The sequence below is a fragment of the Lactuca serriola genome, chromosome 2, assembly GCF_051521515.1.
Source record: "Lactuca serriola cultivar US96UC23 chromosome 2, Lser_US96UC23_V15, whole genome shotgun sequence".
NCBI lineage: Eukaryota > Viridiplantae > Streptophyta > Magnoliopsida > Asterales > Asteraceae > Lactuca > Lactuca serriola.
In genome coordinates this window covers 69,067,753-69,081,908 of record NC_136409.1, presented here as the reverse complement: position 1 = coordinate 69,081,908, position 14,156 = coordinate 69,067,753, and the positions used below count along the sequence as shown (strand labels likewise).

The window sequence follows — 14,156 nt, the reverse complement described above, 5'->3', positions numbered from 1 at the left end:
ACAAATAAATGGTGGGTTTGTATTTCACATTGTGTTGGTGTGTAGTTTGTTTTTTCTTTGTGTTTATATTCATTGATCTTGTGACGTAATGGATGAAACTTGGTTGCCTCTGAGATCTGGACTCAAATTTTGAAGGTGGTGTGTTTAATAGTGTTGTGATCGGAAATAAATAGAAGAAAATTATAATAAATATTCAAAAGGGTAAAGTAGTCATTTTATAGTAAGAAATTGAAACCACATGGACCATCTTCTTCAATATATCATTTTATAGCAGCCTACTTGCTTTTTATGTAGTCTTATATCTACTATTGCTTCAAATAGAAAGCAAGTTGCTATAAATTGACTAAAATATTCTGCTTTTCTCATTTTATAGCACTGTACCCTTCGTTTGTGTCAATTTATAACACTGTGCTTTCTATTTATGTCTTCTTATAGCTAGTATGACTTTAAGCAGAAATTAGGTTCCTATATATAAATTGAGTAAAATTTTATTTATGTTATTAAATAGCAATGTACTATTCATTTATGTCATTTTATAGCCTCCTATTTTCCATATAGGCCATCTTATAACTATTGTGCCTTTAAATAGATAGTAGGTTGCTATAAGTAGATAGTATGTTGCTATAAATTGTGCCTTTAATGTCTTAAATCTTGTTTTACCATGGTTATCTGTTACATTATATTTCTAACAATCACAAAAATATCAAGAAAACAAAAATATCAAATGCAAATTTCAAACATGGTTATCTGTTACATTATATTTCTAACAATCACAAAAATATCAAATGCAAATTTCAAACATGATTTACAGAAAAGAAAACAAAAATATCAAATGCAAATTTCAAACATGGTTATCTGTTACATTATATTTCTAACAATCACAAAAATATCAAATGCAAATTTCAAACATGATTTACAGAAAAGAAAACAAAAATATCAAATGCAAATTTCAAACATGGTTATCTGTTACATTATATTTCTAACAATCACAAAAATATCAAATGCAAATTTCAAACATGATTTACAGAAAAGAAAACAAAAATATCAAATGCAAATTTCAAACATGGTTATCTGTTACATTATATTTCTAAAAGTTGGCGTATTTATGCAAAAGTTAGCGCATAATGGGAAGATCTCATTTCTCTATTAAAAAAGGAACATCCATATATAGCTTACTCCTCATTAAGTCCATTAAGTCAAAAAACAACAACTCGTTTCTTATAAACTGCTGGCAGACTAAAAGCATACCTTATCTGTTAAAAAGGTAAAAAAAATCTAATAAATGAGAAACAATTTCAAAGATGAATTCATCAAAGATACAAAGTGAATTCAAATCTGTGATTTTTGGTAAATAAATAAATATTTGGTGAGGACCTGACAGGTCAATAAGAAAATTGATATGTAGGATAATCACATTGGGGCTTACCTTATCTTAAGGAATCATAGTTGAAAATAGCCATAGAAATTTAAAGGCTAATTTCTTGCAATTAACCTTGTTCTTGTAATTATATACCAAGAAATGAAAGTAGTTCAATATACCAAAATTTCCCAACTTTTGGTCACACAAATGATAATATATTAAGGACAAAAACATAGCTTTAGTTTCACAATTTTCAAACAGGATAATCAACAGTTTTGACAAATTAATTACTAAGAAATAAAATAAAAACGAAGTTTACAATTGATGAAATACATGTTACATAGTTGAAATATGTAAGATGATAAGTCCATAAGGGGAGTTCATCGTTGTAACATTAAAAAGATTTAATGAATATTGATCAGTATAACTAACTTCATCAGGAAATTCCTTCATGTGGTCTTGTGGTTGGGTTTCTCTAAGCCAGCCAAAAAAAGCTACACAAAAACAATTATTTCAGACTGACAATTAATTACTTAAAAAAACAAAAGTACACATGATCATGTTAAGGTGCCCTAAAACACTTGATAAATTTATCAATGAAAAGATGTTACAAATCACAATTATATTTTTCTCCCCCAAGAGTTAGAATGCAACTCGAATAATGTGTGAAATCATGCATGGATCAGATTTGAATTGGCTCCCAAATCAGTGTAAAATAATGTGCTAGATATAGTAAAATCCAAATAGTTTAGAAACACATATTTATCATGTATGTATCTTTGGGTATATGTATTTGTATGTATATGGATATAGTAAACTTATAGAGGCTAAGACTTTGTATGAAAAGTGATCTATTTATCACAATGATCCTGATGAACACCAAATGAAAAATAATATAATGATACAGAGAAGGACACTGAAGGCAACGATGTTTAAGGAAAATTCAAAGGATACGTAATATAATGAACACAATAAGGGGAACATAGAATCTGTGGAGGTCTTTTCATTGAGGAATTTTATCAAACACTTGGTGTTCATAAAAAGAGGAGTTCAACTGTGATCAATTTGTTATTGGAAAGCATTACCACAACCAAGAAAAGAATAAAGCAGGTTAAAATGTCACAAGAAAGAAAACCAAATTTACATAAATGAATAAACTACAGTTTAGAAGGTCGCCTGATAAGATCACCATCACCAGTGAAGAAAGAAAGATCCCGGTGGCTCATTGCTGGAGAGTAAAGCTGAAAAAAAAAAAAAAAAAAAAAAAAAGATGAGTTAGCCGTATTTCAATAACTCAGTTAGTTGGTCATCAGAGAGTTAATCCAGTCAATTTCATATGTGAGGAGGCAGCGATGGGGAGTTGAAAACGAAGAGGGGCTCAGGGGCAACTCAAGAAACAGTGTCATATCATCCCGATTTCAAAATGTCCACAAAGTATCATAGCATCCCCATTTTGATTTCAAATACTAGTTGTATCATGATTCATGGGCTCCCTAGTTTTGTATCCACGCAAAACAGCCATGACAATCTTTTATTTCGACGATTAGTTTCTCTAAGATTCCGTACATCCAAATAGTTTAGATTCTATTTTTATATTTTAGACAATTTCAACAGAATTATGTAAAACCAATATGTGTATATCATACTTTTTATCCAACAAACTAAACAGGTTAAAAAAATTAATGAAAAAGTGCATGAAAACAAAATTTCCAAAAAAAAATCATTAAGAAATGTGTTTAAATCAATCCTATCACTAGTTCATTAAGAACTTATTGGTTCTAGAATTAATGTCAATATGTCATATGTAGAAGATTTTATGTTATGGGCATTAACATTACATACTGTCAGGCATATCTGGGGTGCCCGACCTACCCTTCGGTCCTAACAACCGAAGTTGGGGACTATTCCCCTCCTACTACCACTATCACATATAACATATCATGCTAGCATATAAACATACCAGATAGTAGCGAACCAGAAAATTATCACAAAGACAATCATCTCAACTATAATCAACTACTAGTGGGTCGGCCTTGGTGCCTTAGACCCACTTCTACTGTAAGGTAACTCACCTCGTAAAACTGCATATCGAATCTCGCGGAAAGTAGTCTCTAGCAGCTGCTCTGATGACTCCCGGCTATCATAATCACATTAACAATCAATTAGAGTCTATAACACTACTTAGGGTAAAATGACCATTTTACCCCTTGGTCTAATTGGAACATTCATAAGATCCAATTCTAACTTATTAAACCCAGCCCTCCTATGGCCCATCAAAGACTCCCTAAGGGCCCACTAATTGCCCAATTTCTGAATTGGGCCTTATCCCCCAAATGGGCCCATTACAAGTCCAAAAAGTTCCAAGTCCAAATATAATAATTCCAAAGGGTCCAATCATGGCCCAATAGGCCCAATACTCTAGTTCCAGATTCCCAAGTCCAAAATTATACTTCACAATAGTCCACGAGGCCCAATAGTCCAGGCCCAGTCCCTTAAGGCCCAAAAGCCCAGCATATCCACTCTGCATGCGTACGCACGGCGTACCTGGCACGTTCACCCAGCGTACACTGGCCTTGACCAAAATGGGGAGTTGACCCAGTACATACAAATATCATTATCTGTTCGGTCACCTTACCCATACAAGGTAAGTACTCTCATGTTAGAAATTGATGAATATTCTGATTTTTTTTTTGGAGTGCAAGGGTAAAATGGTCATTTAGACAGATAGATATCATTATCTATTCGGTCACTATACCCATACATGACTTGATGGGACCTGAAGTCATGTCTCCATTAAGTGAAAATGAAATGGTCATAATTTATATACAAGGTTTGTGTTTGTGAATTTGTTCTAATAGTAATGTTTTAGGGCTGAATGCAGAAATTTGAGAAACTGAAACTTGTATGCCTTCAGTATGCTTCTGCAACTCAATGGCTAATTAGCTCCATTGAAGCTCCCGATTCAAACAGTTCCTTTGATGATTTGGATTCATCTTCCTTGGAAAATGTAAAGGTTTTGAAGCTATGAAAGTCTTCCAAAAAACCAAATTCACCCACAGATGAGTCTACAGTCATCGAATGTGTCCTCTAAGATCTTAAAACTATACCCCCATATTTCTTTCTATGTATGTATGTATGTATGTATGTATATATGTATGTATATATATACTATATATGTATGTGTATGTATATGTGTGATGGAGTGGAGTGATTTTTGGCAGGAAATTTGAAAGGGAGTTTAGTAGTGAGCTGGAGAGTTTAAGGCCGATATTGAGTAGCAGGGCACAAGCAGAACCATATTTGACTCATCTTGCACAGTTGATTCTTGGTGTTGGTATGGATCACCACATCTAGATTTTTTTTCTTCAGGTTTACAGTTTGCGTGTTGATTGTATTGGGTTTTTTTTTTTTTTTTTTTTTTTTTTTTTGTATATATCTATTTTGGAATTAGACTGTTTTTGGGAAATTTTATTGAATGAATGATTAACGACTTGTGTAGATTTTATAGGTTAAATGGCACAAAAAACACTCTTTTTACATAGAAATTCGATTTTGACACCGTGTTTTTTTTTGTGTCAATTTTGACACTGTGTTTTCCAATTTGTTACAATTCTGACCACTTGACCGGTTAACCAGGTTGCATGCTGACGTGAAATGATGACGTGTCAGTTTTGATGACGTGACATGTTGATATAATATGCTGATGTGTCAAAATTGAATTTTTTTTCTCACAAAAAACAGTAAGTTTTCATTTTTTTTTTTTTCGATTTTGACACTAAGTTTAATTTTTTCTTTCAACTTTGACACTATGTTGTTTTGTTCCGGTGAACCCCTTCCTAGTCAGTAGGTAAAGTCAATTGTTAAAGTCTTCCCTCAATTGAGACGGTACATGACTTACAATAACCCTAAATTCAATAGCGATGGCCATGAAATCAATGAAGGCTCCATCTGTTTCTCATTTTGTATGAATTACATCACAACAAATCGAAGGTTTAAATCAAAAAATATAGCAACGGTGTCTCTTCCGATTTCAATCAACATTCTTCACTCTGTTCTTTATCTTCTTTGTTATTGAACGAGTAACCTAATCATGAACATCAAATCTGATCGACGACGGTGTGTGTGTGTGTGTGTGTGCCCGTCTCAGTTGAATAATTGTTACCCAGAAACCAATCGCCACCCTCATTTTCCTTTGTTCACAACCAATTTGATTAGGTATCAGATTGAATAATCGTCTTCATGAGATCACTAATATATACAAAATGAGGGGCCTTCGTCTTAATTAGATTGGGAAGGGAAATTGATGTGGACGGAAACAGGAAACGATGGGGTGATTGTTTGTGGCTGATCAGCGAGCATCGGTCGAGGAAGGAAGACGAAAGTAGTAGGCGGTTGCAATCTGTCTCCGTCTTTAACGATTAGGTAACGAATGTACAGTCGAAGTCGCTAGGGAACTCTGACGTTGGCTGGTGATTTCAAGAAGGGGAGGGCGTCAATCTTCGGCGATGGTTGGGAGGTCATGAGGAGGGGCGTCGGCACTCCAGGGCTACTCCGGTGATTTTCTTCTTCTTCTGGTCCGATCGACTGCAACATAGGAGGGGACAAAAGGTTCATCGGAAATTGAACAACAACAATTGAGGGATGATTGTGAGGAGCTCGATCGAGCAAGGTGTGCTTAGATTAATCCCCAAAGTTGCTGACGAGGCAGAAGTCTACTAAGGTCCAAGTATTGCTGACGAGGCTACATGTCATCATTTTCTAACCTATTTGGCATATCTAACCGATTATAATGGGTTGTTTTACCCAAATTGGCCGGTAAAATACAAGTTGATGCCCTTAGAAAGCAAAAAAAATAAGATGAGGGATCTTTTAAACCAAAACCCGTAAGTTTGTTGGGCTACAGTGAAATTTACCCAAAAATATATTTATAAGGTTTCAAATGGAAAATAGACAAAATTGAACAAAATTTGATAAATGATGCTCGATTGGAACAAAAAAACATAGTGTCAAAATTGAAATAAAAAATTAAACTTAGTGTCAAAATCGAAAAAAGTGAAAACTTAGTGTTTTTTGTGGGAAAAAAATCAATTTTGACACGCCAGCATGTCATGTCAGCATGCCACGTCATCAAAGCTGTCACGTCAGCATGTAACCTGGTTAACCGGTCAAGTGGTCATAATTGTAACAAATTGGAAAATACAGTTTCAAAATTGAGACAAAAAAACACGGTGTCAAAATCAAATTTCTATGTAAAAAAAGTGTTTTTTGTGTCATTTACCCGATTTTATAGTAGTAAAACATGGATCATCCAGATTTGATTTAGCCAAACACAATTTGTTTCTTGTTATTAAAATGATATGGAGATTTATGTGATGCTCTTTTAAATGTCATGCCTTTTGAAAACAAACTGAACCGACCCAACCAAATTATAATTTAGTTGGTTCAAACTGGATTTGAATTTAATTTGTATTATTCGGATTCATGTCTTGAAAACCGAAATCAATTGGATTCACCATCGAAACAAAAACCAAAATATGACTTGATTGATATGGGAACTATTAATAACTTATGTTACCCTCAGCCACCTCCAACTTTTAGCACACGATAGGATCAGCCCCTGCACTTTATTCTGTAGCCCTCAAGTTCTTTAGATTAACTGCCTGTCCTTGAACTTTAGCTTTATGACCAATACAACCACTAAAAGTAAAAGCTGCATTAATTAACTTGCAGAAACCTTTCCAAGTTAATAACACAAATAAAATGGACATTTAATCATTGTTAAGATTGCATGATAGGGTAAGACAGCAAATTATATAGTACAAATCAGTTGCAATGGACGAGAGCCATCTTGCAATGAATTAGATAAATGATGAATTATGACAGAATATTAAGCACAACTAAAATTTGCAAAATCTGTTGATCAATTGCGATTCAAAGTCAACGGTAGCTGTAAGTTATAAATGAGAAGAATTTTGGGATATTAAGTATCAAATTGTAAAATGTTTGGATTTCAGTTCTAGACATCTTTTGTACTTGTGGCTTATACTTATACAAGAAAGTGAGAAGAGAGTATATTATTGAGCAAGCGGAGGAATGAGCGATCCAACATATATGTATGCACCAACACATCAAATAACTAATTAATTAACATTCTCCATAATTTAGTGTGACATGAGTTGCTTCCCGTGATCTTCCCCGTCTAATTGTTTCTTTATTTAGCCCTTTGCAACCTCAAATGTCGGATAGATGACCACATGGGCAGTTCTCGCATTCCAAATCCACTTATGGTGAACACTGTCAGTGAAGTGAGTGAAGTGAGGTGTTGTATTTCTTCTGGCATTGAGTCCCAATGATCCCAACCTCTCAATTCCAATGAGTGAAGGTGGTTTCTTAACTTCTCGACGCCTTGGAGACTCGGGAAAGAATCCAGCTCCTTCGAGAACGGACCAAGTGTCAAACCACTTAAGAACGCAAAACAGTCAAACATTTCATGAGGTAGGGAAGTAAGTTTGTAGCAATCGGTAATTTGCAAAGTCTTCAAAGAATGACACTGGTTGGGCAAATTGGATATTTCTAAAAGACTCTGGCAGTAGGAAATTTCTAATGATTCAAGAGATGTGAGGCCTTGTATGCTGTTAATGGAGACCAGACCATTGCAGCCCAATATCTCTAAGGAAACAAGAGGGTGGGGATGGCATTCATCTAAGAGAATAATCTTTGGGCAATGACGAATGACGAAGCTCTGGAGGACAGGGGATATCATTTTTGAGCTGTTGGGTGCTCCATCTATCCACTTTTCCAGTCTTTTCATATTATATAGTCGGAGCGATCGCAACGATGGAGACAAAGGCTTTGTTGATCCAGTAACATTGGAACTCCTTAAACATGTCAAGCTGTCCATGTTCTCCAACTTAAGATCCCAAAGATGTGGTAGGTGCTCAAACGTCGGAAGAGAGAGGCAGCTCCAACATCCAGATAATGTGATCTCCACCAGCTTGTCAAGGGGCGTCTCTTTCCCTTGGATATTGATTGCCATCTTCATTACCCATTCCGGAAAATTATCACCAGAAAATCTTCTAATTCTCAATATTTTCACACCTCCAGGGGTTTGCAAGCCTCCCAATACTTCCTTGTCGTTTCTGTGGTCAACTCCATAATTTGTACTCCAATTAAATTCAATCTCGTTCAATTTTTTTTTTCCAGATAAATCTGCCATGACTGCATCCTGTTTGCTACTAATATTTTCTAGATTGGAAATACAGAGCTTTCCACTGAGGTGTTTTAACCGGCTTAGCTCTTTAATACCGTGTCCATCATTTCTAAGCATGCCCAAGGAATTAGGCATTAATGTTCGAAGAGAAGTCAATTGCCCCACGATATTGTTGGGAATGCTTTCTTCAGATTTACAAAATCTTAGGCTTATCAAATTTTTCATGGATTCTGGAAACTTGTTAAGATGATAGCAATTTTGCAACTTCAGAGTTTGCAAGTGGTATAATTTACCAATCGATTCAGGAAGAACACGGATAGGCGTAGATGACAATTTAAGATACCTGAGATGCACCAACCCTCCAATTGAATCGTCTAACTTCTTAATACCATATCCGTTGAGTTTTAGGATGCGTATGCACTTTAATCGTTGAAATGAAAACTTCTTCTCAACTTCACCATTGATGAACAATGTATGCAAACTTCTAGCCATTGTATTCCTTTCAATGAACATAGAAACCCTGGCGTTGAATTCATCATCCTCGTTCTCTTCTTCGTAAAAAGCAAGATGTTTAACCTGAGGGATACATGCAATGTCATCATTTGTTGCATCCACCAGACATAAGTTTTCATGTTTTGAAAGTGATAGTGAAAGATCATGCACCAGATCATGCATGCTACAATAAGAGATGATGTGACCATACTCATCCCTTTTAACATCTTGGAACAACGAATTGGTTACCAAAATTTGAATAATATCATTCCCCACATCTTCCATCTCCTTGTTTCTTTCTTCATCCGATTGAATCAACCCTAAAGCCATCCAAAGTTGAACCAGTTCTTCCCTTTCCATGAGTGTGTCTTTCTCAAAGATGGAACAATATGTGAAGCATTGCTTGGCCATAGAATTGGGAAGATTATCAAAGCTCAGTTCCAAACTTTTTTGAACTCTCTCCCTTTCATCTTCTAGATCCCAAACTTTGCTATTTTTGATGGCCAACCACTTCTCAGGGTCACTGTAATTTTGCAACATACCTCCTATTACATTTAATAGCAAAGGCAAACCACAACACTTTTTGACAATATCACGCCCTATCTCCTCCAATTCAGGTTGTGGTGATTGTCCTTCTAGAAAGGCTCTCTCTTTAAAGATGTACCAACAATGATTATTAGAAAGACCTTTTAAAGGACATGAATCCATCGCCATAGCCTTAGTTCCGATGTCAAGTTTCCTGGTAGTGACAAGAATGCTACTTCCAATTTGTGACTTCACATTTATCATAACACTCCTAAAATCTTCCCAATATAATCTCTCTTCATCCCAAACGTCATCCAGGACTAGTAAATATCTTTTTGCTTCCAACTTCTTTTCAAGATCTCGAACTAAATTGGCCATTGTTTCCGACTTAGGTTTCTCTCCTACAACAGATTCATAGATCTTTGCCAGAAGTGTGTTGATGTCAACCTTAACAGACACACACAACCAAGATTTCACATCAAAATGTTGCTGGATTTTTGGATTATTGAAGACGGACTTAGCCAAAGTGGTCTTCCCTATCCCGCCCATTCCCACAACAGGAACAATCGTAAGTTTATCTTCTTTTCTTGACTCGGTTAAAAGGTGTATGATGCGCTCTTCATCCTCTTCCCTCCAAAAATTTTGATTTCGCCTAAATTTGGAATTGTCTCCGGGTATGGACGATAATGAACAACAGGGCCAGGCTGTTCATTTTGTAGTCCCAACTCGTTTGCTTGTTTATTGATTTGAGACAAATTTTCATTAATGTTTTTGATTTTATGACCCATTTCGCTACGAAAGAAAAGATTTTTCAAGCTTGGGAGTGAGGGTACCTTTGTTCCCACCCGATCTCGCTTCTTTACCTCACGCCTAAGCATTTCGTAGTGAAACTCATCCAACACATCATCAGCTTCAGCAACCACATCTTTTAGCTGTTTCAGCCACTCCATGACACTATGTTTTTGACCTTTCTCATTCTCGGCATCCTGTAACTTGGCACGAATCATTTTCAAGGTCCCTTCAAGTGTGTACAACTTCTCTTTGTAACCCCAAGCAAGGGCAATTTCGTTGGCAGCTATGGAAGCTACCTTTTTCAGGATCGCCTCGGCAGCAACAGTAACTAAAGCATCGGCCATTTTCAAATTTCAATGGTGTGTGTATGTGTGTTTGAGAGATGAGAGATAGAAAGAGAGAGGGTGAGAGTGAAATATAAGGTCACAGAAATCAGGGGAATCCTATATGTATGGTTAGGAATAAAAGTTATCCATATATAAGAATTATTGTTTCTCTTTCTAGCCATTAAATTCTCTATGAATAACTAAAAGAATATCTGATAAAAAAGAAGGAAAAAAATAAATGAGGGCATATTTTGTTATCCATCCACAGATTTTTATAGTTAGTTAACAATTACACCCTTAGCTTAAATTTAGAGAGAGAGAGAGAGAGAGAGAGAGAGAGAGAGAGAGAGAGACCCAAGGATATACTTCCAAACTCACTACGCTCCTTCTTCCTTAGTAGCGCCGCGACAATCCTTCTACGGAGCTGCCTAACGAGTCTGTCATGTCAAATAAATCTCATTCGCTAATCCATCATTCATGTCACAAGGAATGCCACATGTATATGTCTATAATACACAACAAAATTGTGTCATAATACAAGATTGAGGAAGGCAGACGCCCTCACTCTTCTAATTCCAACATTCCAATTTTCTAATTCCAACATTCAAATTTGTTTATGTTCGATCATATTAGTTTCTTTTATGTTTATATATGATTAATTATATTTGATTACATAAGTATATTATATGTTTATATTATATGTTTGTTTATGTTTATATGTGTTCAATTATATTTGTTTATATATGATCATTTTTTTAACAAAAGGGTATATAGTAACAAGATATCTTCATTCTTTTAACAAAAGGGTATATAGTAACGAGATATCTTCATTTTTTTTAACAAAAGGGTATAGTGCATAATACTAGCTGCAGACACACGCCTCAATAGATCTTTCAAATGTCCATGGTGGCTTTTACGTTATACTTCATATTTGTTTGCAAGAGTCATCTAGTCGTATAAGATATAACAGAAATTAATTCTAAATAGTATTGGTATCTAAAGCTTTCATGATGACTATTTAAACTGGAAATTTTCTTTAAGAAATCAACCAATCAATATGTTAATTCCAGTCTTAGTTTTTTACTTTGAAAAATCATTTTGACCAGACCAGACATTTTAGGCCACATGCACCTCTGGTTCTAGGGTGGGGCCAAGTCGGCCATATGGCGATGATGTAGCAATGCCATAACAATAGTAGAGGAAGAGATTAAAGTATGATGTCTATCGTGCTTAGTTTCTACAAATATAATTCCAATTAAACACAAACATCGACCAAAGTTCAATCAATTCTACCATCACAACAATACTAAAAAGATCAAACAAGGGTTGTTAACAATGCAATACTGGCTTTATACATAATACCAAACCAAATCCTACACCCTTTCTTCCATTAATTACTGCACCAAAATAAACCAAAAATTAGTTTTAAAGTCAACTTAACTCCATATTTTACTTGAAAAAGAAAAATTGTTTCTAATTTCAGAAATTGTATTTCTAATTTAACATCAATCATACCATTTACAGCTAGCTCATTCAGCATTATGGGATTGATCATGCTCGATGAAATCCAAGGCCTCTTCCATGGTGACAACATTTACACCACTAACACGGTGGTTTTTATGCGTGACACCCAACAATGGAGGTGGAACGGTTATCTAGGGCTTCTGAGGATGAGAGAGTGTTTTATGGAGGCTAGGGTGAGAGCCATTATGTTCCTTATATAAGGGCTGACCTTAAATTTAGGGTTTCTGGAAGATAGACGTACGTTGGGCGTACGTCGAGAGACCCCGCGTTCCTTTCCTGCATTACGCTGGGCGTACCCAGCCAAAATCATACATGCATGCTTGGCATGCATCAGACTCCTTTGCTAAACTTCCCCCTTAGGGACCCTTGCTGCCAATATCTTTAATTTGCAACATTTCCTCCATCAAAAGTCCGTTCTCGTCAATTCTTTATCCACATTAAGGACCGAAACGCCCTTACTTTTGATCTCGGGAACCCATAAATAGATATTTCAAGAACGGGGCGTTACAGTATGTATGTATGTATGTGTATGTGTGATGGAGTGGAGTGATTTTTGGCAGGAAATTTGAGAGGGAGTTTAGTAGTGAGCTGGAGAATTTAAGGCCAATATTGAGCAGCAGGGCACAAGCTGAACCATATTTGACTCATCTTGCACAGTTGATTCTTGGTGTTGGTATGGATCACCAGATGTAGATTTTTTTAGTATTTACTTTTTCAACTTTACATTTTGCTTGTTGATTGTTGATTGTATTGGTTTTTTTGTATATATATGTTTTGGAATGAGAGTGTTTTTGCTTGCATGATTAACCACATGTGTAGATTTCATGCCTCGTGAAAACCGAATTGTAAAAACCGATCCAACCGAATTATAATTTGGTTGGTTCATATTGGATTTGAATATAATTTGTATTATTTGGATTCACGCCTTGAAAACTGAAATCAGTTGGATTCACTTGTTTGGATTGGATCAAAGTGATCCATTTAAAGGAAGAATATGTGACTCTGGATTGATATGGAAACTTTTAATAACTTCTGATATCCTCAGCCACCTTCAACTTTTAGCACTTGACACCATCAGCCCCTCTGCTTTATTCTGTGGCCCTCAATTTCTTTAGATTAATAGGCCAAGAGCTTAAACTATTGCTTTATGACCAATTCAACTACTAAAAGTAAAACCTGCATTAGTTAACTTGCAGAAACCTTTCCATGTTAATAACACAAATAAAATGGACATTTACACATTGTTAAGATTGCATGACAGGGTAAGTACAACAAATTATATATTACAAATCAGTTACAATGGGAGAGAGCCATCAGCAAATTAAGCACAGCTAAAAGTTGCAAAATTGGCTGATCAATTGGGATTACAAGTCAGATGGTAGCTGTATGTTATAAGGGAGGAAGGAGTCGTTTCCCTCCTCCCGCCGAAACTGCTAAACCCTAGGTGGAGGGTATCGAACCCATCCAACCCCAAAACCACCGACCCCATCTTCTCCAACTTTCCTTCTTTGAGTTGTCTCTCCAGCGGGTTCCTGAAACCGCTAAACCCGCTATGACTCCTTCCACCCTAAGTGAGAAGAATTTTGGGATATTAAGTATAAAGTGTAAGTATCAAATTTATAAAATATTTGGACTTTTACCCATCTTTTGTACTTGTCTCTATACTTGAACAAGACAAATGTCGGGTACAATTTGGATCGTAAGGGAGGAGAAAATTTATTATAAAGCAAGAGGAGGAATGATCTGACTGATACAACATATCTATATATACACAAACACACTCAAATAACTAATTAATTAACACTCTTCCATGATTTAGTATAACATCAGTTGCTTCCCGTGGCGCTCCCCGTCTAACTGTTTCTTTATTTATCCCCTTGCATTTAAAGAACCACAATTTTCGGATAGATGACATGCTGGCTAACCA

The 14,156-nt window shown here is 35.7% G+C and overlaps 2 protein-coding genes across 2 annotated transcripts; both read right to left on the bottom strand.

The window, feature by feature from the left end:
* Positions 1-7,488: 7,488 nt before the first annotated feature.
* On the bottom strand, positions 7,489-10,785 carry LOC145086349 (putative disease resistance protein RGA3). The gene has a single exon (XM_079024099.1). The coding sequence runs from the start codon at positions 10,134-10,136 to the stop codon at positions 7,572-7,574; it is 2,565 nt and encodes an 854-aa protein (XP_078880225.1). The 5' UTR covers positions 10,137-10,785; the 3' UTR covers positions 7,489-7,571.
* Positions 10,184-10,723, bottom strand: LOC145089301 (uncharacterized). The gene has a single exon (XM_079027754.1). It carries the CDS (start codon positions 10,721-10,723, stop codon positions 10,184-10,186), a length of 540 nt encoding a protein of 179 aa, XP_078883880.1.
* Positions 10,786-14,156: the final 3,371 nt, after the last annotated feature.